The sequence below is a fragment of the Oncorhynchus masou genome, chromosome 23 (genome assembly GCF_036934945.1).
Source record: "Oncorhynchus masou masou isolate Uvic2021 chromosome 23, UVic_Omas_1.1, whole genome shotgun sequence".
NCBI classification, from domain to species: domain Eukaryota; kingdom Metazoa; phylum Chordata; class Actinopteri; order Salmoniformes; family Salmonidae; genus Oncorhynchus; species Oncorhynchus masou.
In genome coordinates, this window is record NC_088234.1 from 7,985,099 (window position 1) to 8,010,741 (window position 25,643).

The 25,643-nt window shown below is 44.7% G+C and overlaps 1 protein-coding gene across 3 annotated transcripts in view; it reads right to left on the reverse strand.

The window, feature by feature from the left end:
* The window catches only part of LOC135510230 (uncharacterized), a 44,011-nt gene extending 18,411 nt beyond the window's left edge, over positions 1–25,600 (reverse strand). The window contains exons 1-5 of one of the 3 annotated variants that reach the window (XM_064931024.1): positions 25,561–25,600; positions 14,327–14,375; positions 1,280–3,015; positions 797–1,166; positions 294–451 (exon numbers count right to left, since the gene is read on the reverse strand). In XM_064931024.1, the coding sequence (XP_064787096.1) occupies positions 294–451; positions 797–1,166; positions 1,280–2,984 (2,233 nt within the window). In that variant the 5' untranslated portion in view covers positions 2,985–3,015; positions 14,327–14,375; positions 25,561–25,600. Of the gene's footprint in view, positions 1–293; positions 452–796; positions 1,167–1,279; positions 3,016–5,441; positions 5,661–14,326; positions 14,376–15,715; positions 15,832–25,560 lie in introns of those variants that run through there. The other 2 variants (XM_064931023.1, XM_064931026.1) reach the window with 2 other exon arrangements.
* Positions 25,601–25,643: the final 43 nt, after the last annotated feature.

Here is a 25,643-nt window from a genome sequence, read left to right on the forward strand (position 1 = left end):
CAGAGAGAGACAGAGAGAGAAAGAGAAACAGAGAGACAGAGTGAGATAGAAACAGAGAGAGAGACAGAGGAGCTGAGTTGTGTTCTTTCTTTCTTCCGAAAACTCAGTTGTCTCCATTTAATCACTGAACTGCCCTATATTCACTTGTATCTGAGATTTTAAAACAATACTTCTGTTTACAGCTTTGTAAGCTTCCTAAACCCTTCATAAACCCTTCATAAACTCTTCATAAGTCCTTAATACATCCTTCATAGATAAATCATTCATAAGCCAATTTTAACCTAAATTCATACCTTGGTCCTGGATGACAGAACTCTTCCCAAGCTCCTCCCACGGTTTCCAGAGCAACTCCTCATTGGATGCTGAATCCTCTGGCCATGTCCTGGACTCTTCCTCCCTCTCTCGACAACATGGCAGCTCAGCCTGGAACCCTGGACCCACGTTGATACACCTGGAAAACGTTTCAATGCATAAACAAACAAATCAATTCATCAAATGAATCAACAAAAGAACAAACAAACAAAATAACGAACGAATTAACAAACGAACTAACTAACAAACGAACGAACGAACAAACAAAATAACGAACGAACAAACAAAATAACGAACGAACTAACAAACGAACGAACGAACAAATGAACAAAACAACAAACAAACGAAATAAAAAAATGAACGAACAAACAAACAAACGAACGAACAAACGAAAGAACAAACAAACAAACAAACGAAGGAACAAACAAATGAAAGAACAAACAAACAAACAAATGAAGGAATACAGCTAATGCATTCAACTCACGGAGGTATAGAATATCCCTTCTCCTCTTCGGTCATCCCCCCCGTCCCCCCCCGTTCCCCGACTGAAGGGGGCACGATGGAGGAGAGGATCCCCGTTCCTCTGCGTCTGGGGTTCAGCATAGGTAGAGGGGTGTAGTGGAGCCCTCTCCCTAACCGCTCCACCCCCTTCTGCCCTCCTCCTCCTCCTCCTCCTCTACTAGACTGGAGCAGACTAGGGAAGGGAGTACCTATATATGCCACTAGGGGTGCTGTTCCATTCTGTGAGAGTCCACTGGGGGGCTGGGATGGAAGAGAGGAGGGGTGGAGGGAGGAGTGAAGGGCAGGGGTGGAGGTAAAGGAGGATTCTACCAGAGTTTGAAGACTATAGTGATCTGTGAGCAGAAGAGAGGGGGGGCAACACAATAGATGGGAGGGAGGCAAGGAGGAGACTGGACACAAATTAGAACATATTGATTTGGCAACACCCTTCCACACAGCACCCTACCTGTGTTATTCCCGTTGTCCTGGTGACCCGGACTACAAGGAAACACCGCCTCCTGGCAGTATACGTAGCCGGAGTTTGAGGGGTTGCCCTCGACGACGCCCACGTCACCTGACTGCTGCAGCCAATGAGAGAGCGGGAGCTTCCACACGACGGCCGAGGGGTGGGAGGAGTGGAGTGGCTGGAGAGAGGAGGGGTAAAACTGGACTGTTCCACTACAACCCCCCCCTGAGGACTGGGTGAGTCCAACTGTCCTGACAGAGGGTGGTGGGGTGAGTTTAGGAGGGGAGAGGGAATGAGGAGGGAGGGGTGTGGGAGGAGGGCTAAGGACCAGGGGGAAGGGGTGAGGCGAAGGAGGAGTAGGAGGTGAAGGAAGAGTGGAAGAGTCTGTGTGCGAATCGTAAGCACTTGTTTTGATCCGTTCTGTGCTTCCTCCTCCCAATCCCAGAATCCCACATACGGAATTCCCATTCAGAATTCTGCTGCCGGCAACGTTGCGTCTGAAGGAGAACGCTTCGGAGAAGGAGTCCAGTTTCTGCTGGTAAACCCTACCACCAGCACCACCCGCTGCCTGGGAATGGGAGTATAGAAAGGCCCAGTCCTGGGGATACCCCCCACCCCTCTCCCTTCCCTCCCCAGCCACAGCACCACGATCTAGGGGAGTAGGACTCACCCAAGACCCAGGCTTTAACTGGGCCTCTAGAGGATCCAAGTTCGACCTTCTACCCCCGAAATCATCACAGTCTCCCCCAAAAACATCAAGCCTTCTCAAACTATTCTTCATTCCTGTATTATCCACACTATAGCCAAAGCTAGCAGTACGATTATAGAGATAATCAGTTGTATTATTGCCACCACCATGGCTACCGCTATCTCTATAACCATCACTGCCATCTCCCCTCTCCTCACACACATACTCTCTACTGTAGAACACGTCATCCCTGTTACTACAGCCCTCATCCGTTCTGTAGAACACGTCATCCCTGTTACTACAGCCCTCATCCGTTCTGTAGAACACGTCATCCCTGTTACAGCCCTCATCCCTTCCCGGAAAGATGTCATTCCTGATATCATCCATTCTGTGAAAGGCCTCATCCCTAGTGTTCGACCCATCATCCGTTTTCTCCTCACACCCGTCGTCTCTACTGTTACCGTAGAAGACATCATCCCTACTGCTCTTACAGCCTTCATCTGTTCTGTGAAAGACGTCATCCCTGTTACAGCCCTCATCCGTTCTGTGGTACGTATCACCACCACTACCGCTGGCGCTGCTGTCATCCCCATCGCAGCCGTCATCCCTTTGGCTAGCACAGCCAAGGCTCTGACCTTCAAAATGGTTGCCGAAATGTTCCCCTTGACCTACACTGTCGTCCAAAACCCCCCTATTACAGTAGCTAGCTTCCTGCGCTCCAAAACAACCATCTCTACCATCAACATCAATACAGTTATCACCTCTGCTATGCCTATGAATGTCTACATAACCTCCTCTTCCACCACCCACACCCTTGTACCTCTCGTTGCTCCCCCCAGAATAAAGGCTCGAATCAGGGAGAGTGGTCCTGTATTGCTCCAGGGGAGTCTGGGGCTCCAGGGGGTGGTGGCAGGATGTATGGCCCAGGCCGGGCCGGTGGTGGAGGTGATGCTGGAGGTATGGGTCCTGGTAAGGCTGGGGGGTTGGAGGTTGGAGAGACGTTCGGTCGGCCATCATGGGGTAGGTCTCTGGTCTCTCTGGGCGTGATCTGTGCCGGGATAGAAGGATCTTTAGTGGCAAAGATGAAGAGGTGCCGGAGCAGACATGGTTCTTTAAAACTCTAGAAAAAAAGGGGGGGGGTCTAGGAAAAAGGGAAAGAGGGAAGGAGACGGCCGGAAACAAGGGGACGTGAGAAGGGTTGGAGGGAAGGAGACGGCCGGAAACAAGGGGACGTGAGAAGGGTTGGAGGGAAGGAGACGGCCGGAAACAAGGGGACGTGAGAAGGGTTGGAGGGAAGGAGACGGCCGGAAACAAGGGGACGTGAGAAGGTTTGAAGGGAAGGAGACGGCCGGAAACAAGGGGACGTGAGAAGGGTTGGAGGGAAGGAGACGGCCGGAAACAAGGGGACGTGAGAAGGGTTGGAGGGAAGGAGACGGCCGGAAACAAGGGGACGTGAGAAGGGTTGGAGGGAAGGAGACGGCCGGAAACAAGGGGACGTGAGAAGGGTTGGAGGGAAGGAGACGGCCGGAAACAAGGGGACGTGAGAAGGGTTGGAGGGAAGGAGACGGCCGGAAACAAGGGGACGTGAGAAGGGTTGGAGGGAAGGAGACGGCCGGAAACAAGGGGACGTGAGAAGGGTTGGAGGGAAGGAGACGGCCGGAAACAAGGGGACGTGAGAAGGGTTGGAGGGAAGGAGACGGCCGGAAACAAGGGGACGTGAGAAGGGTTGGAGGGAAGGAGACGGCCGGAAACAAGGGGACGTGAGAAGGTTTGAAGGGAAGGAGACGGCCGGAAACAAGGGGACGTGAGAAGGGTTGGAGGGAAGGAGACGGCCGGAAACAAGGGGACATGAGAAGGGTTGGAGGGAAGGAGACGGCCGGAAACAAGGGGACGTGAGAAGGGTTGGAGGGAAGGAGACGGCCGGAAACAAGGGGACATGAGAAGGGTTGGAGGGAAGGAGACGGCCGGAAACAAGGGGACGTGAGAAGGGTTGGAGGGAAGGAGACGGCCGGAAACAAGGGGACGTGAGAAGGGTTGGAGGGAAGGAGACGGCCGGAAACAAGGGGACGTGAGAAGGGTTGGAGGGAAGGAGACGGCCGGAAACAAGGGGACGTGAGAAGGGTTGGAGGGAAGGAGACGGCCGGAAACAAGGGGACGTGAGAAGGGTTGGAGGGAAGGAGACGGCCGGAAACAAGGGGACGTGAGAAGGGTTGGAGGGAAGGAGACGGCCGGAAACAAGGGGACGTGAGAAGGGTTGGAGGGAAGGAGACGGCCGGAAACAAGGGGACGTGAGAAGGGTTGGAGGGAAGGAGACGGCCGGAAACAAGGGGACGTGAGAAGGGTTGGAGGGAAGGAGACGGCCGGAAACAAGGGGACGTGAGAAGGTTTGAAGGGAAGGAGACGGCCGGAAACAAGGGGACGTGAGAAGGTTTGAAGGGAAGGAGACGGCCGGAAACAAGGGGACGTGAGAAGGGTTGGAGGGAAGGAGACGGCCGGAAACAAGGGGACATGAGAAGGGTTGGAGGGAAGGAGACGGCCGGAAACAAGGGGACGTGAGAAGGGTTGGAGGGAAGGAGACGGCCGGAAACAAGGGGACATGAGAAGGGTTGGAGGGAAGGAGACGGCCGGAAACAAGGGGACGTGAGAAGGGTTGGAGGGAAGGAGACGGCCGGAAACAAGGGGACGTGAGAAGGGTTGGAGGGAAGGAGACGGCCGGAAACAAGGGGACGTGAGAAGGGTTGGAGGGAAGGAGACGAGGGTCGAGGTAAAGAGCAGTGGAGGAATAAGTACCCAGACAGAACCGTGCACTAGGTCTATCTATCAGTATAGGCAGGTCAGACACCAGACAGACAGACAGAACCGTGCACTAGGTCTATCTATCAGTATAGGCAGGTCAGACACCAGACAGACAGAACCGTGCACTAGGTCTATCTATCAGTATAGGCAGGTCAGACACCAGACAGACAGAACCGTGCACTAGGTCTATCTATCAGTATAGGCAGGTCAGACACCAGACAGACAGAACCGTGCACTAGGACTATCTATCAGTATAGGCAGGTCAGACACCAGACAGACAGAACCGTGCACTAGGTCTATCTATCAGTATAGGCAGGTCAGACAGAACTGTGCAGTAAAAGTCAAAAATTATTTGGTTCTAAATATACTTAAGTATAAAATGTAAATGTAATTGCTAAAATATACTTAAGTATCCAAAGTAACGGCTATCAGTAAATGAAAAAGCATGAAAATTGTGCCGTTTGGTTTCCTTAATATAAGGAATTTGAAATTATTTATTCTTTTACTTTCGGTACTTAAATATATTTTAGCAATTACATTGACTTTTGATACTTAAGTATATTTTACTGGGTGACTTTCACTTGAGTCCTTTTCTATTCAATGTATCTTTAATTTGACTCAGGTATGACACTTTTTTACGACTGGCAATCGATCTGTTGGCCTAATGTGTAAACTTACCTAGAGAAGCAGGAAAATACACAAACCACAGTCTTCGCTAGTGAGAAAACCCAGTCCCAACTTTGACTCAGTCATTAAAACTTAGTACCATATAGTCCCATATGACTATCACACACTGAAACTGCCCTGTAGATACAGGGCCATTTTATCAGTTCAATTCAACAACGCAACAATGCACAGCTTCTCGCTTCCTCTCTCTCTCTCTCTCTACTGTTTTAATTAGGTTAAGATAGTATGACTCATAGACAGAGAGAGAGAGAGACAGAGAGAGAGAGGGGGAGGAAGAGAAAGAGAAAGAGGAGGCAGAGAGAGAAAGAGGGGAGAGACAGAACAGAGAGAGAGAGAGAGAGAGCGAGAGGAGGAAGAGAAAGAGGAGGAAGAGAGAGCAAGATGAGTGAGAATAGAGAGAGAGAATAGAGAGAGAGAACAGAGAGAGGAGAACGAGAAAGAGGAGGAAGAGAGAGCAAGAAAGAGTGGTGATTCCGTTCTGACTAAGTTTTAGGCATCTTTCTTCACTTTTCATGCTGGCTATATTATCTCTGATGTTCCTTCCTTGCTTCTTATCTTTCATTAAGTCTTTATAAGTTTATATCTTTGTTTGTCTGACAAAAAAAACATCTCAAAAACGTGCACACACTTTTTTATTTCTCTCTCTATCACACACACACACACACACACACACACACACACACACACACAGGTGTCGGTGATAAAAAGTTAACTCTGGTAACATGTCACAGAGACACTCATGCCCTCCCCTCCCTCCACACCCCTCCCCTTCTCCCCCGGTGAAAACCACATCCTCAGGAAACAGTTACGGATCTCCCTCCTTCTCTCTCTCTCCTCTATCATTATCTCTAACCATTATCTCTTCTCTCTCTCTCCCTCCTTCTCTCTCTCTCCTCTATCATTATCTCTAACCATTATCTCTTCTCTCTCTCTCCTCTATCATTATCTCTAACCATTATCTCTTCTCTCTCTCTTCCTCATTCTCTCTCTCCTCTATCATTATCTCTAACCATTATCTCTTCTCTCTCTCTCCTCTATCATTATCTCTAACCATTATCTCTTCTCTCTCTCTCTTCCTCCTTCTCTCTCTCCTCTATCATTATCTCTAACCATTATCTCTTCTCTCTCTCTTCCTCATTCTCTCTCTCCTCTATCATTATCTCTAACCATTATCTCTTCTCTCTCTCTTCCTCATTCTCTCTCTCCTCTATCATTATATCTAACCATTATCTCTTCTCTCTCTCTTCCTCATTCTCTCTCTCCTCTATCATTATCTCTAACCATTATCTCTTCTCTCTCTCTCCTCTATCATTATCTCTAACCATTATCTCTTCTCTCTCTCTCTTCCTCATTCTCTCTCTCCTCTATCATTATCTCTTCTCTCTCTCTCTTCCTCATTCTCTCTCTCCTCTATCATTATCTCTAACCATTATCTCTTCTCTCTCTCTTCCTCATTCTCTCTCTCCTCTATCATTATCTCTAACCATTATCTCTTCTCTCTCTCTTCCTCATTCTCTCTCTCCTCTATCATTATCTCTAACCATTATCTCTTCTCTCTCTCTCTTCCTCATTCTCTCTCTCCTCTATCATTATCTCTAACCATTATCTCTTCTCTCTCTCTCTTCCTCATTCTCTCTCTCCTCTATCATTATCTCTAACCATTATCTCTTCTCTCTCTCTCTTCCTCATTCTCTCTCTCCTCTATCATGATCTCTAACCATGATCTATTCTCTCACAATATCATTATCTCTAACTATTCTCTCTTCTCTCTCACACTATCATTATCTCTAACCATTATCTCTTCTCTCTCTCTTCCTCATTCTCTCTCTCCTCTATCATTATCTCTAACCATTATCTCTTCTCTCTCTCTCTTCCTCATTCTCTCTCTCCTCTATCATTATCTCTAACCATTATCTCTTCTCTCTCTCTCTTCCTCATTCTCTCTCTCCTCTATCATTATCTCTAACCATTATCTCTTCTCTCTCTCTCTTCCTCATTCTCTCTCTCCTCTATCATTATCTCTAACCATTATCTCTTCTCTCTCTCTTCCTCATTCTCTCTCTCCTCTATCATTATCTCTAACCATTATCTCTTCTCTCTCTCTCTTCCTCATTCTCTCTCTCCTCTATCATTATCTCTAACCATTATCTCTTCTCTCTCTCTCTTCCTCATTCTCTCTCTCCTCTATCATGATCTCTAACCATGATCTATTCTCTCACAATATCATTATCTCTAACTATTCTCTCTTCTCTCTCACACTATCATTATCTCTAAACATTATCTCTTCTCTCTCTCTTCCTTATTCTCTCTCTCTTCTATCATTATATCTAACCATTATCTATTCTCATACAATATCATTATCTCTAACCATTATATCTTCTCTCACACTATCATTGTATTTAACCATTCTCTCTTCTCGCTCTCACTATCATTATCTCGAACCATTATCTCTTCTCTCACACTATCATTATCTCTAACCATGATCTCTTCTCTCTTGCACTATCATTATCTATCACCACTATCTCTTCTATGTCACACTATCATTATCTCTAACCATTATCTCTTCTCTATCACACCATCTTTCTCTCTAACCATGATCTCTTCTGTCTCACACTCTCCTCCATCTTTATCTCTAACCATTATTTATTCTGTCTCTCACCCGCCTCTCTTTATCTCTAACCATTATCTCTTCTGTCTCACACTCCCCTCTATCATTATCTCTAACCATTATCTCTCCTCTATCTTTACCTCTAACCATTATGTCTTCTGTCACACACTCTCCTCTATCTTCACCTCTAACCATTATCTCTTTCTCTCACAATCTCCTCTCTCTTCTCTCTCACACTATCATTATCTCAAACCATTATCTCTTCTCTATCACACTATCATTATCTCTAACCATTATCTCTTCTGTCTCACACTCTCCTTTATCTTTATCTCTAACCATTATCTCTGTCTCACACTCTCCTCTCTTTATCTCCAAACATTGTCTCTTCTGTCTCTCACTCTCTATCTTCACCTCTAACCATTATCTCTCATTTCCCTCACTCTCCTCTATTTTTACCTCTAACCATTATCTCTTTCTCTCCATTATCTCTTTTTCTCTCACACTCTCCTCTATCTTCTCCTCTAACCATTCTCTCTCAATCCCCTTTTCATCAAATCATTGTAAGAAAGGTTGAGCCACATTGTCCAATCTGAAAGCAGCACACAGTCTGTGTCCAGGGGTCACAGAGCTGTATATATATATGTGTGTGTGTGTGTGTGTGTGTGTGTGTGTGTGTGTGTGTGTGTGTGTGTGTGTGTGTGTGTGTGTGTGTGTGTGTGTGTGTGTGTGTGTGTGTGCGTGTGTTCGTAGGCGCAGTGTAGATGATAATACAGTTGTTTACCAGAGATCTCTGGGTAAGTCTACTGACAGGAAGTCTCTACCCAAAAAGGAGACACACACAAACACATCTCCACCCAGAGATACCCCAAACACACACACAAACACTCACACTCTCACACTCACGCACACCAGAGACAGATAGACAGGAAGGAAGAGAGGACAAGGGAACCCTCTAAACGAATCAACAAACACACAACTCTCGCCCACTCACACACACACACACACACACACACACACACACACACACACACACACACACACACACACACACACACACACACACAGTCTTGTACAGTTTGTGGGGGGGGACACAATTCAGTCTCATTTAAAAATCCTATTTTCCCTAACCTTAACCCTAAACTTAACCCCAAAAACCTAACCTTAACACTAACCCTAGCTCTTAACCCTAACCCTTAACGTAATTCTAACCTTAATCCTAAACCCTGTAGAAATAGCATTTGACCTTGCACCCAGTTGGTGAAATTTTGGTGTATTTACTATTCTTCTGGTCCCCACAAGAATAGTTAAACACGTCGACACACACACACACACAAAATTGCTGCCGTATTTTCCTGAATTTCTCTTTCCTTCCTTCCTTCCCTCCTTTCCCTCCACCTTTCCTTCCTTCCCTCCACCTTTCCTTCCTTCCCTCCTTTCCCTCCACCTTTCCTTCCTTCCCTCCTTTCCCTCCACCTTTCCTTCCTTCCCTCCTTTCCTTCCTTCCCTCCTTTCCCTCCACCTTTCCTTCCTTCCCTCCTTTCCTTACTTCCTTCCCTCCTTTCCCTCCACCTTTCCTTCCTTCCTTCCCTCCTTTCCCTCCACCTTTCCTTCCTTTCCTCCTTTCCTTACTTGCTTCCCTCCTTTACCTCCACCTTTCCTTCCTTCCCTCCTTTCCTTACTTCCTTCCCTCCTTTCCCTCCACCTTTCCCTCCCTCCCTTCTACATCTCTGTCTTGACAAGTCTGACAACTGCTCTCCCCCGGTTTCAGGTCAGTCACCAGACAGACAGACAGACAGAACCGTGCACTAGGTCAGCCCAAATTAACTTTGTTCCGTATTTTACTGCATATTTGTACAGCTGACGAATCTGTAAAAAAAATGTAGTCTGTTTTTTTCCCCCCTGTGAGTTTACATTTGAGTCACTAATGCAGAGCGATTTACAGAAGCAATTAGGGTAAAGTGCCTCGCTGAAGGGCACATCAACAGATTTTCAACCTAGTCGGCTCGGGGATTCGAACCAGCGATCTTTCAACTACAGAAACTTCTAACACATCATTGTGATCTCTACAACGCTGTTGGCTGGTCGTCATTGACATTGCGTGGGCTTAAACACTGGTATACACTGATTTATAAGGCCATATTGGGTAAAATACCATTTTATCTCTGTTCTTTATTAGTCATGTTGGTAAATAAATATACATTAGTGTCCCATTCTGATTTGCTTCTAACAGAACCAAACATTAGAACAGGTCCTGGTGGAAATAGTTTTAGTTACTAAGCAACGAGGTTCTGGAATTCTCTCCTGAACATTTTAAAATGTGACGATCTAGTTTCGTTGGTGGAGTTTAAACACTTGATCGATGTATATATCATAGAAGAGTGTAATTGTTTTTAGGACAGCTGTTTTTAGTCCAAGATGTTTGTGTTTTTAATGTAATATGTAATTGCTGTACTGTATTTATGGGGAGGCAGGGTAGCCTAGTGGTTAGAGCGTTGGACTAGTAACCGGAAGGTTGCAAGTTCAAACCCCCAAACCCCCCAGGATAAACAGACAGACCATAAACAGGATAAACAGACAGACGATAAGGTACAAGGTACAAATCTTTTGTTCTGCCCTTGAACAGGCAGTTAACCCCACTGTTCCTTGGCCGTTATTGAAAATAAGATTCTGTTCTTAACTGACTTGCCTAGTTGTGTTAGCGTATGTAAGTTGTTTTGTCTGAAACGTTGTACCCCTGCTGCTATTGGACCAGGTCTCTCTTGGAAAATACATATTATCTCAACGAGAAAAACCTGTATAAATAAAGGTTAAATAAAAAAATACAGGCCCAACGCCTTAACCTGCCACCCCACCACCCTCAACATGCTGCCTGCCACCCTCAACATGCTGCCTGCCACCCTCAATCCCTTACAGCATTCAACCAACATAATGCATTTAATGTTTGTTTTTTTAAAGAAACTTTTTTTTTCCTTTCATCAAACCAAAACGACCTCAAAAAGCACAAATCAATCACTCAGTGAGAGAGAGAGAGAGAGAGAGAGAGAGAGAGAGAGAGAGAAAGAGAGAAAGAGCGCGAGAGAGAGAGAGAGAGAGAGAGACAGAGAGAGAGAGAGAGAGAGCGAAAGAGAGAGAGAGAGAGAAAGAGAGAGAAAGAGAGAGAGAGAGAGCTCACCAAGAATTCACAAACACCAAATTGAGACTCAGCAGAATTCTGAAAAAAAAAGTTCCTCAGTGAGAGAGAGCGAGAGAGATGGGACAAACACCAAATTTAGACTCTGCACGCAGAATTCTGCAAAAATATCCTCCGTGTACAACGTAAAACACCAAATAATGCATGCAGAGCAGAATTAGGCCGATATCCGCTAATGATCAAAATCCAGCCGTTAAATTCTACAACCACCTAAAAGGAAGCGATTCCCAAACCTTCCATAACAAAGCCATCACCAACAGAGAAATTAACCTGGAGAAGAGTCCCCTAAGCAAGCTGGTCCTGGGGCTCTGTTCACAAACACAAACACACCCTACAGAGCCCCAGGACAGCAAAACAATTAGACCCAACCAAATCATGAGAAAACAAAAAGATAATTACATGACACATTGGAAAGAATTAACAAAAAAAACAGAGCAAACTAGAATGCTATTTGGCCCTACACAGAGAGTACACAGCAGCAGAATACCTGACCACTGTGACTGACCCAAAATTAAGGAAAGCTTTGACTATGTACAGACTCAGTGAGCATAGCCTTGCTATTGAGAAAGGCCGCCGTAGGCAGACATGGCTCTCAAGAGAAGACAGGCTATGTGCTCACTGCCCACAAAATGAGGTGGAAACTGAGCTGCACTTCCTAACCTCCTGTCAAATGTATGACCATATTTGAGACACATATTTCCCTCAGATTACACAGATTCAAAGAATTAAACTCCCATATCTATTGGGTGAAATACCACAGTGTGCCGTCACAGCAGCAAGATGTGTGACCTGTTGCCACGAGATAAATAAATAAATAAATAAATAATAAAGGGCAAGGAGTGAATACAACTCCTTTTTATGCTTCCTGTGAATTTTGTATTGTTAATTCCAGTTTTGTTTATTCATTTTATTCTCTTGCTTTGGCAATGATATCATATGTTTCCCATGTTAATAAAGCCCTTACATTGAAATTGAATTGAGAGAGAGAGAGAGAGAGAGAGAGAGAGAGGGGGGGGAGTGAGAGAGAGAGAGAAGTGAGAGAGAGAGGAGTGAGAGAGAGAGAGAGAGAGAGGGGGAGTGAGAGAGAGAGGGGGAGTGAGAGAGAGAGGGGGAGTGAGAGATAGAGAGAGAGAGAGAGAGGGGGGGGGGAGTGAGAGAGAGAGGAGTGAGAGAGAGAGAGAGGGGAGTGAAAGAGAGAGGAGTGAGAGAGAGAGAGAGAGGGAGGGAGAGAGAGAGAGAGAGAGAGAGAGAGAGGGGAGTGAGAGAGAGGAGTGAGAGAGGAGTGAGAGAGAGAGAGAGGGGGAGTGAGAGAGAGAGAGAGAGAGAGAGAGGGAGTGAGAGAGAGGAGTGAGAGAGAGAGAGAGAGAGAGAGAGAGAGAGAGAGGGGAGTGAGAGAGAGGGGAGTGAGAGAGCGAGGAGAGAGAGAGAGAGAGAGGGGGGGGGAGTTAGAGAGAGAGAAGGGCTCAGGTAGTTCTATGTGTAGGTGAGGTGTGTAGGTTTATACCGTACATGTTAACAATGTGGTGTAGCAGTACAGTGAGAACACATCACACTGAAACCTCACTATTAGCATAACATCTAGTGTAACAAGGTGGATTATGAGTAGACTTGATGAAGCAGTAGGCCAAGCCTCTCAGAGTAGGAGTGCTGATCTAGGATCAGTTTATCCTTTTAAATCACAATGAATACGATTACATGGAGAGCGGAGACCTGATCCTAGATCCCAGCACTCCTACTCTGATATGCTTGATATATATGGCCCTGGGAAACTAGGTGATCCAGACAATTAGTCAGGTTAAAAGTTTACTCGTAAACAAAAGTTGATTTTCATCAATCTGTGGATCATTAAATCTATCGAATGGTGTGATGATGACGAGGCGGCGAACAAGGGTGTGAAAGTATTCAAACGAAAGGGAAGATAAGAAACAGAGGGGGAAATGTTCTACTTTCCTCAGATAAATAGAGAATGTACAGAGGGAAAGACTTGAACACGACTTTTTTTTTCTTTCTTTCTTTTCCTTCCATCACGAAGAAAATAACTGATTAAAAAAAAAAGAGCGACGGAAAGAGATAACGGAATAACGGTGCGATCAACATTATCTTTACGGTAATGTGGTAATTATGGGGCTTGTAACTCACTTAATAATGTCAATAATGTCGGAATTAAATTAATTTCGGGGTGGCAGGGTAGCCTCGTGATTAGAGCGTTGGCCCAGTAACCGAACGGTTGTTAGATCGAACCCCCGAGCTGAAAGGTACCAATCTGTCGTTCTGCCCCTGAACAAGGCAGTTAACCCACTGTTCCCAGGCCGTCATTGAAAATAAGAATTTGTTCTTAACTGACTTGCCTGGTTAAATAAAAGGTTAAATAAAAAATAATACAAATGAAAAGATCTATTACATCACAGACGAGGGCTTCACCAGCACAGAAAATATAACGGCATTTTAATAGCTTCATTTTACAGCCCAAATGTGTATCTCTTCTCGAGCTAGGCCTACTATAACAGAAACGGCTAGGAAATAAACGTTACGCATTGTGTTTAATCTACGTTCTGTGCCTTCGTACACGTTATGAACTGTATGTAGAACCATTACGATCCAAACTAACAGAATCAATACGCAGGTGACCAAAGCTAAAGATGAAAACTATATTTTTTGGTTGTACATTTCTCATTACTTATATATATATATATATATATATATATATATATATATATATATATATATACATACATATACATATATTTACGCGGTCCAAGTCCAATGTTTGCCAGATACAATTAAACTACACATATTGTCTTTTGGAAATTAGAATTTTATCTCATTACATAAAATATTTGTAAAAAATTACTCAGATGCAGATTGGATTGAATTCCTAAATCACTAATGAACCAAAGGTCATAAGGTCACGGCGAAGGTAAAAGCTACAGATATATAATATACCTGCCGTAATTAAGTTTTTGGTTCAATTATTCAGAAATCATAGTGGAATGTGTTGTTAGATCGGACACTGCTAAAAAAAAATGTTATTATTATACAGATAAATAAAGATCATTGATTAGTGAAAAGGGAACTTACTCTCGTCTCGGTGCTCTGGTCAAGGTTTGAACAGGTTCTCAGATGCCACCTGAATATGGGGGAAAAGTACGAAATATATATATTTTTTTATATTATCAAACTATTTTAATATGCAGTTTTCAACCTGTGAATCGTTGGGAGAATCGCCTCCTTACACTGAAGATAAGGATGTTTAAATCCACCAACAGGCTGCTGCTCCGACATAAGGACTGAGAATAGTGCAAGTTACCCCCCCCCCAAAAAAAAAATACCAAATGTACCATTAAATGAATTAGTGAATTTTGAGGAATTGTAAGAGTTTACCCAACACCTAAAACATGGTATTATATACCACCAGTGCCTCGCAGCACACAATGAGAAAACAATACAATCAAGACGGCACGTAAATTGGACACAGACGGAAATACTACTTTCAAACAAATATTACGAGGCAACAATGGAACAAACAGCATCAACAGCCTAACAATAGAACTACATGGGAGACTCAGCGTGGACACCCGTAAAATAAACACCCATCTACACCCGTAAAATAAACACCTAAAATAAACACCCATCTACACCCGTAAAATAAACACCCATCTACACCCGTAAAATAAACACCCATCTACACCTGTAAAATAAACACCCATCTATACCCATAAAATAAACACCTAAAATAAACACCCATCTACACCCGTAAAATAAACACCTAAAATAAACACCCATCTACACCTGTAAAATAAACACCTAAAATAAACACCCATCTACACCTGTAAAATAAACACCCATCTATACCCATAAAATAAACACCTAAAATAAACACCCATCTACACCCATAAAATCACACTACGTTTAGAATCCTCAGGTGAACAAATCAGACATCTTTACTAGACTATCCTGGGGATCTGTGCCCTAAGGACATGTAGAGTATCATAGACAAACACAGTAGAGTAGGTGAATCATAAGGATATTTGTTGATGTTTCGACTGCGAGACTGTTTAACTCCCACTACATCTCGTTACGATTCGGCTGCAAGACAACTTAAGACAACTTAAATCTCCATTTAAATCAACAAACAAACAAAAAAAAGTCCTTTTAAAATCCTTTTGTCGTTGTTTATCCAAAGTTATATGTGTGAAATGAACTGGTTGTGGCTATAGACAACAAGGCAGGTTGTCACCAGCATCTCATTGAAGGACTCTCTGTTTGTCTGACAATGGGACGAGCTACAATGAGACTTTCCATTTACCTCAGTCGCCTAGTAGACGCTCTTAGCTCGGTAAGAAACAACCAAAATGTCAGTCATAGTCAGTACATGTTTTCAGCATTTGCAACCTCCCATTTACACATGAATTATAACGTCTCAACAATACGAAGAGGCTAAGAATCACAACAGAGATGCAGACTTACCATTCATCCGTTCATCACGATCACGTCAATGGTAACACACTGTACATACGGCATCGCTCGAGTGCATGTGTGTTGTGAGTGTGTCTGTGTGTGGTGCATGTGTGTGTGTGTGTGTGTGTGTGAGAGAATGAGAGCGAGAGGAGAGAGCGGGAGAGTCATAAGAGCGGTTATGGGCCGTTGTCGCTCTCGATTCCTCTGATCTCTCTCTGTGTGTGTGTCCTCTGATCTCCCTGTGTGTGTGTCCTCTGATCTCTCTCTCTGTGTGTGTGTCCTCTGATCTCTCTGTGTGTGTGTGTCCTCTGATCTCTCTGTGTGTGTGTCCTCTGATCTCTCTGTGTGTGTGTCCTCTGATCTCTCTGTGTGTGTGTGTGTGTCCTCTGATCTCTGTGTGTGTGTGTGTCCTCTGATCTCTCTCTGTGTGTGTGTGTCCTCTGATCTCTCTGTGTGTGTGTGTGTCCTCTGATCTCTCTGTGTGTGTGTGTCCTCTGATCTCTCTGTGTGTGTGTGTCCTCTGATCTCTCTGTGTGTGTGTGTCCTCTGATCTCACTCTCTGTGTGTGTGTGTCCTCTGATCTCACTCTCTGTGTGTGTGTGTCCTCTGATCTCACTCTCTGTGTGTGTGTTCTCTGATCTCTCAGACACCTCGTCACCCTGGAAACAAAATGGCATTAACACACCACAGAGCAGTGGCCCAGACCTTGAACACAGCTCTGTCTCTCTGTCCCTCCCTCACTCTGTCCCTCCCTCACTCTGTCCCTCCCTCACTCTGTCCCTCCCTCACTCTCTCTGTCTGTCTCTCTGTCCCTCCCTCACTCTCTCTGTCCCTCCCTCACTCTCTCTGTCCCTCCCTCACTCTGTCTGTCTGTCTCTCTCTCACTCTGTCCCTCACTCTCTCTCTGTCCCTCCCTCACTCTATCTGCCTCTGTCTCTCTGTCCCTCCCTCACTCTGTCTGTCTGTCTCTCTCTCACTCTTTCCGTCACTCTCTCTCTGTCCCTCCCTCACTCTGTCTGTCTCTGTCTCTCTCTCGCTCTGTCCCTCCCTCACTGTCTGTCTCTCTCTCTGTCCCTCCCTCACTCTGTCTGTCTCTCACTCTCTCTCTGTCCCTCCCTCACTCTGTCTGTCTCTGTCTCTCTCTCACTCTGTCCCTCACTCTGTCCCTCCCTCACTGTCTGTCTCTCTCCCTCTCACTCTGTCTCTCACTCTCTGTCTGTCTCTCTCTCTGTCCCTCCCTCACTCTGTCTGTCTCTCACTCTCTCTTCTGTGACATTTACTTTAAAAAATATATATATATATATATATTTTTTTAAATACTCTTACTCTTAAAAATACGCAAATTAGTTTATATACCTCTTAACAGAGAGGTATATATATTATATATATATATTTATATTTCCTCTTAACATTAGACCCAATGGTGAAATGTATTTTTGTAAGTTCTAATATCAAAACAACTTTAGAAGCACTGAGACAATGAATCGTTCAGTCTTAAGATGATGGTGATGATAATGAGGATGCTGCTGCTACTGATGACGATGATGAGGATGAAGAGTGACACAGTAAAACCGAGAGGCTGTCAATGACTGTGCACCGCTCAGGGGGGTGGTTTCGCACCGACGGGGACTGGGACACGGCGTGTATGTGGGGGTGTTTGGTTAGCGGAATTCACCTTGGCGGCAGGCGATTCTCTCAGACAGCAGCCAAAGAGACAAAAATACTTAAAGCTGAAATATGTCACTTTTTGGGGGGGGTGACCAAATTCACATAGAAACGTGAGTTATAGATCTGTCATTCTCATTGAAAGCAAGTCTAAGAAGCGGTATATATATATATATATATATATATATATATATATATATATGTTCTATGTGCTCTATTTCTATGCTTCCGGAGCATAAGTTTCATTTTTTTGCGTCTTTTACTTTCAGCTTCAAACAGATGAAAATACTTTATTTTTGGTTATGAAAATGGTACAATGATTCTCTGCACTGTACTTGCTTTATTTTGTCACATAAACTGAAATATTATAGTTTTAGCAACCAGGAAATGGAGGAGAGATTTCTGCATCTTTAAAAGTTGATATGTAAATGGATTTAAAGTTGATATGTAAATGGATTTAAAGTTGATATGTAAATGTTTTTAAAGTTGATATGTAAATGGATTTAAAGTTGATATGTAAATGGATTTAAAGTTGATATGTAAATGGATTTAAAGTCGATATGTAAATTAATTTAAAGTTGATATGTAAATGTTTTTAAAGTTGATATGTAAATTATTTTAAAGTTGACATGTAAATGGATTTTTAAAATTAATATGTAAATGGTTTTAAAGTTGATATGTAAATGTTTTTAAAGTTGATATGTAAATGGATTTTAAAGTTTAGAGTACATGGCTTTTAGCTGACACCTTTATCCCGACTTGTCATGCGTGAATACATCAAACACATGGATTCCATGGCGTTAATACCACAGGTTGGTGGCAGCTTAATGGGGGAAAACGGACTCGTGGTAAAGACTGGAGTGGAGTGGAATACCATCAAACACATGGATTCCATGGCGTTAATACCACAGGTTGGTGGCAGCTTAATGGGGGAAAACGGACTCGTGGTAAAGACTGGAGTGGAGTGGAGTGGAATACAATCAAACACATGGATTCCATGGCGTTAATACCACAGGTTGGTGGCAGCTTAATGGGGGAAAACGGACTCGTGGTAAAGACTGGAGTGGAGTGGAGTGGAATACAATCAAACACATGGATTCCATGGCGTTAATACCACAGGTTGATGGCAGCTTAATGGGGGAAAACGGGCTCGTGGTAAAGACTGGAGTGGAGTGGAATACCATCAAACACATGGATTCCATGGCTTTAATACCACAGGTTGGTGGCAGCTTAATGGGGGAAAACGGGCTCGTGGTAAAGACTGGAGTGGAGTGGAATACAATCAAACACATGGATTCCATGGCGTTAATACCACAGGTTGGTGGCAGCTTAATGGGGGAAAACGGGCTCGTGGTAAAGACTGGAGTGGAGTGGAATACATCAAACACATGGATTCCATGGCGTTTGATGCCATTCCGTTTGTTCCATTTCGGTCATCCTGTGGTACATACATCAAACCCGCGACCCTTGGCATTGCAAGCACCTTGCTCTAGTGTTTTTGTCAAGAGCCTAAGAAGACTGTAGACAGTCACCCAGATCATCTTCACTGAAAGAGACACAGAGACGGCCATTTTGTACATTTTAGGCTGATTTCCAGAGCAGTTTTGTAAAAATCTAAAGACTTTTGAGTTGAACCGTGTTGAGGTGTAGCGAACTACAGTACATGTAGTTCAACTTGTAATTTAACTAGTCCTACCTGGGGCTCTTATCATCCAGGGTGGATCTGGTCTACCTGGGTCTGTAGGAGGACCAGTGAAGGAGTAGCGAACTACAGTACATGTAGTTCAACTTGTAATTTAACTACATTTTGCAGTAGCTTGGTGGTAGTTGAATTCAAATCTCGGTAGTATTTTCAGTTGTAGCACTTGTTTTGCCAACTGCTGGAACACACACGGTTTATTATTATTACTAAACAAAGATCTGGGTGAAGTCAAATGTATTTTTTAGCATCAGACCTAATTCTCATGTGAAACATAGTTTTCTGTGTTTAATAAGATACATCCTTTTAACACCTGATCTATTTTTTTTTTGTGTGTAATTTGTAGTCTTAGGACATTTCACAAACTAGTTTGGATGTTATGAACTACTTTTTTCCCAAAAAAAGTAACTGAAGTTATGTAAACTAGATTTTTGCTTAATGGTTGCATTGGCGTCGCTTAAAACTTCGTCAAGTAAAATTGGTCGCTTGGTAAAATATGATTTCAGAGTATCTTCCCCAACAGTGGATTTCAATACATACGATTTAAGATAACCTCTAAAGACTAATGTAAAGATGCCAAAAATATACATAGGCCAATGTAATAGCTAATAATAATCATCTTAATTTCAATTGAGGTCTTTCAAAAGAAAATATTTGATGGCGGGTGTATTTCTGTCTAGATCATTTCATAAAGCTTCATCGCCAGACAGAGGTTGAATTAAAATTTTAAATTTAAAAAATAATTCACCGACCTCACAGCATCATCATTATGATAAAGATTCGAATATGCATTTTTAAAATCGTACAATATTATTTGATAGGTCTTTTTTTTTTTTTTCTTCTTTTTTTTTTTAACCAGTCAACTTATTGGAATGAAATGAATCATTAATAAATGTACATGATAATGAAAATAATGAATAGATTGGATGTGAGGGACTTTAGGGGGTAACCTGGTAATCCTGGTAACCGTGGTAATCCTGGTAACCGTGGTAAATTGTGGTTGTCGACGGTAACATAGGCCACAGGTTGACGGGCCTTTGTCTCAGTGTGGCTTTGGGAAATTTCTTACACACAAAGCATTACATCTGCCAGCACAGAACACACACGACTGCATCTCTGTGACTGAACACACACACACACACACACACACACCTCTGTGACTGAACACACACACACACATACACAACTGCATCTATGTGACTGAACACACACACACACACACACACACACACGCGACTGCATCTCTGTGACTGAACACACACACACAACTGCATCCATGTGACTGAACACACACACACACAACTGCATCCATGTGACTGAACACACACACACACGACTGCATCTCTGTGACTGAACACACACACACACACAACTGCATCGATGTGACTGAACACACACACACACACAACTGCATCGATGTGACTGAACACACACACACACGCAACTGCATCCATGTGACTGAACACACACACACAACTGCATCGATGTGACTGAACACACACACACAACTGCATCCATGTGACTGAACACACACACGACTGCATCTCTGTGACTGAACACACACACACACACACACACACACACACAACTGCATCTACGTGACTGAACACACACACACTACTACTGCAAGTAAAAGCACATTTGAAGTATCAAGTTGTGTGCCGTGCACTAGCACAGTGAAATGCCTTTCCTGCTCCAGAACCCAACAACACCGTAATCAGGATCAACGTGGCACGGTTTCTACAGGTGTACAATGTAAAAAAATAACGACATCTGGTTAAAGTGTGCGGCCAAAATAATACAAAGTGAACAACATCTGTGGCATAGATGAGTAGTCACACACACGTCAGTTAAGAACAAAATTCTTAGTTACAATGACGGCCTACCCTGGCAACGCCGGGCCAATCGGTCCTTTGGGACTCCCAATCACGGCCGGTTGTGACACAGCCTGGAATCGAACCAGGGTCTGTAGTGACGTGTGCACACGCGTATCAGCACTTCTCTCGCTCATCGTCTCACCATCGTTACATCAACCTTTACCTACGTGTGGTTTTGTGACAGTTCTCATCTCTACATATACCAGCACTGAACACACACTACCGCATCTAAAACATACGACTTCGGAGCGCACAGGAGACCAGAGGTGGGGGGAGAAGTACCCAATTGTCATACCTGAGTCAAAGTAAAGATACCGGACTAGAAAAAATGAATGAAATAAAAGTGAGTCACACAGTAAAATATTACTTTATACTACTTAAGTAAATGTCAAAAACAAAATACATTTACTCAAGTATGAAAACGTTTTTTTTAAAGTATAAATAACTTCACATTTACTCAAGTATGAAAACGTTTTTTTTTTAAGTATAAATAACTTCACATTCCTTATTATTGGGCAAAATCACACGGCACCATTTTCTCATTTCTATATTTCTGTCCAGGAGCAAAGAAATCAAAATGAGTACTTTTAGGTGTCAGGGAAAATGTAGGGAGTAAAAACAAAATACCTTATTCTCTTCAGGAGTAAAAGTAGTCAAAAAAAAATATTAAATAGAAAAGTACACAGATATACACAAAATACAAGTTTTTAAATAAGTACTTCACACCACAGCAGACTGAACAGTCAAATCCTTATAGCAGTAAATAAGAAACATCTTGGCTGTGGGTAGTCACCTGTATCGAGGGGGAGGTTTAATAAGGTCATAAGAAACCGTCTTGAGATCCCTTCTCTTTCTGACATACATAATCACACCTGTAAAGCTCCCGTGCCAACAAGGGTTAACGGTAAGCGTGTGGCGTTAGGCCAACGTCTCTCACACAGAGCGTAAGACGAAGGTCTACACATATGAATCCCTTTATTCTGTGTGACAAGAGACAGAAACAGAGTCGCTGTCAACAGGCAAAATTACTCGGTTCAACTTTGAGTCGGAACAACTTCAAGCAGAAGCGCCCTGCAAACAGCCGGAACACAGATTCAAAAAAATCAACCCTTTTTTTCACGTTCAAATTCAAACTCCAACAGTTCAACATTTCATAAATAACTGAAGTAAAAAATAAATAAAAAATGATTTTAATAGTGAATCTAAACAAAGGAAAACAAAAACAACCGATCAGATCTTACCCTCAACCCTGGCCTAACCGATCAGATCTTACCCTCAACCCTGGCCTAACCGATCAGATCTCACCCTCAACCCTGGACCTAAAAGATCAGATCTCACCCTCAACCCTGGCCTAACCGATCAGATCTCACCCTCAACCCTGGCCTAACCGATCAGATCTCACCCTCAACCCTGGCCTAACCGATCAGATCTTACCCTCAACCCTGGCCTAACCGATCAGATCGTACCCTCAACCCTGGCCTAACCGATCAGATCTTATACCCTCAACCCTGGCCTAACCGATCAGATCTTACCCTCAACCCTGGCCTAACCGATCAGATCGTACCCTCAACCCTGGCCTAACCGATCAGATCTTACCCTCAACCCTGGACCTAAAAGATCAGATCTCACCCTCAACCCTGGCCTAACCGATCAGATCTTACCCTCAGCCCTGGCCTAACCGATCAGATCGTACCCTCAACCCTGGCCTAACCGATCAGATCTTACCCTCAACCCTGGCCTAACCGATCAGATCTTATACCCTCAACCCTGGCCTAACCGATCAGATCGTACCCTCAACCCTGGCCTAACCGATCAGATCTTATACCCTCAACCCTGGCCTAATCGATCAGATCTTATACCCTCAACCCTGGCCTAACCGATCAGATCTTATACCCTCAACCCTGGCCTAACCGATCAGATCTTACCCTCAACCCTGGCCTAACCGATCAGATCTTATAGCCTCAACCCTGGCCTAACCGATCAGATCTTACCCTCAACCCTGGCCTAACCGATCAGATCGTACCCTCAACCCTGGCCTAACCGATCAGATCTTATACCCTCAACCCTGGCCTAACCGATCAGATCTTACCCTCAACCCTGGCCTAACCGATCAGATCGTACCCTCAACCCTGGCCTAACCGATCAGATCTTATACCCTCAACCCTGGCCTAACCGATCAGATCTTATACCCTCAACCCTGGCCTAACCGATCAGATCTTACCCTCAACCCTGGCCTAACCGATCAGATCTTATAGCCTCAACCCTGGCCTAACCGATCAGATCTTACCCTCAACCCTGGCCTAACCGATCAGATCTTATACCCTCAACCCTGGCCTAACCGATCAGATCGTACCCTCAACCCTGGCCTAACCGATCAGATCTTATACCCTCAACCCTGGCCTAACCAATCAGATCTTATACCCTCAACCCTGGCCTAACCGATCAGATCTTACCCTCAACCCTGGCCTAACCGATCAGATCTTACCCTCAACCCTGGCCTAACCGATCAGATTTTATACCCTCAACCCTGGCCTAACCGATCAGATCGTACCCTCAACCCTGGCCTAACCGATCAGATCTTACCCTCAACCCTGGACCTAAAAGATCAGATCTCACCCTCAACCCTGGCCTAACCGATCAGATCTTACCCTCAACCCTGGCCTAACCGATCAGATCGTACCCTCAAACCTGGCCTAACCGATCAGATCTTACCCTCAACCCTGGCCTAACCGATCAGATCTTACCCTCAACCCTGGCCTAACCGATCAGATCTTACCCTCAACCCTGGCCTAACCGATCAGATCTTATACCCTCAACCCTGGCCTAACCGATCAGATCTTACCCTCAACACTGGCCTAACCGATCAGATCGTACCCTCAACCCTGGCCTAACCGATCAGATCTTATACCCTCAACCCTGGCCTAACCGATCAGATCTTATACCCTCAACCCTGGCCTAGCCGATCAGATCTCACCCTCAACCCTGGCCTAACCGATCAGATCTTATACCCTCAACCCTGGCCTAACCGATCAGATCTTACCCTCAACCCTGGCCTAACCGATCAGATCTTATAGCCTCAACCCTGGCCTAACCGATCAGATCGTACCCTCAACCCTGGCCTAACCGATCAGATCTTACCCTCAACCCTGGCCTAACCGATCAAATCTTACCCTCAACCCTGGCCTAACCGATCAAATCTTACCCTCAACCCTGGCCTAACCGATCAGATCTTACCCTCAACCCTGGCCTAACCGATCAAATCTTACCCTCAACCCTGGCCTAACCGATCAAATCTTACCCTCAACCCTGGCCTAACCGATCAGATCTTATACCCTCAACCCTGGCCTAACCGATCAGATCGTACCCTCAACCCTGGCCTAACCGATCAGATCTTATACCCTCAACCCTGGCCTAACCGATCAGATCTTACCCTCAACCCTGGCCTAACCGATCAGATCTTACCCTCAACCCTGGCCTAACCGATCAGATCTCATACCCTCAACCCTGGCCTAACCGATCAGATCGTACCCTCAACCCTGGCCTAACCGATCCGATCTTACCCTCAACCCTGGACCTAAAAGATCAGATCTCACCCTCAACCCTGGCCTAACCGATCAGATCTTACCCTCAACCCTGGCCTAACCGATCAGATCGTACCCTCAAACCTGGCCTAACCGATCAGATCTTACCCTCAACCCTGGCCTAACCGATCAGATCTTACCCTCAACCCTGGCCTAACCGATCAGATCTTACCCTCAACCCTGGCCTAACCGATCAGATCTTACCCTCAACCCTGGCCTAACCGATCAGATCTTACCCTCAACCCTGGCCTAACCGATCAAATCTTACCCTCAACCCTGGCCTAACCGATCAGATCTTACCCTCAACCCTGGCCTAACCGATCAAATCTTACCCTCAACCCTGGCCTAAACGATCAAATCTTACCCTCAACCCTGGCCTAACCGATCAGATCTTACCCTCAACCCTGGCCTAACCGATCAGATCTTACCCTCAACCCTGGCCTAACCGATCAGATCTTACCCTCAACCCTGGCCTAACCGATCAGATCTTACCCTCAACCCTGGCCTAACCGATCAGATCTCACCCTCAACCCTGGCCTAACCGATCAGATCTCACCCTCAACCCTGGCCTAACCGATCAGATCTCACCCTCAACCCTGGCCTAACCGATCAGATCTTACCCTCAACCCTGACCTAACCGATCAGATCGTACCCTCAACCCTGGCCTAACCGATCAGATCTTATAGCCTCAACCCTGGCCTAACCGATCAGATCGTACCCTCAACCCTGGCCTAACCAATCAGATCTTACCCTCAACCCTGGCCTAACCAATCAGATCTTACCCTCAACACTGGCCTAACCGATCAGATCTCACCCTCAACACTGGCCTAACCGATCAGATCGTACCCTCAACCCTGGCCTAACCGATCAGATCTTACCCTCAACACTGGCCTAACATATTATCATATTTGTTCATCACCAGCTAAAACTCACACCGTACATTCCCTTTGGCTCGTTCTCTGTGGTGTAAAACATCTTTACTGCATTGTCCCTCTGCTCACTGTGTAATAGTTGTGTTCAGCAGGATCTTACTCTGGCCTGTTGTAGTCTGGCCTCTGTTTCAGCCTCCTCCTAAACAAAGATTAAGGTCGACAGGACAGCTGGTCCCAGCAGCA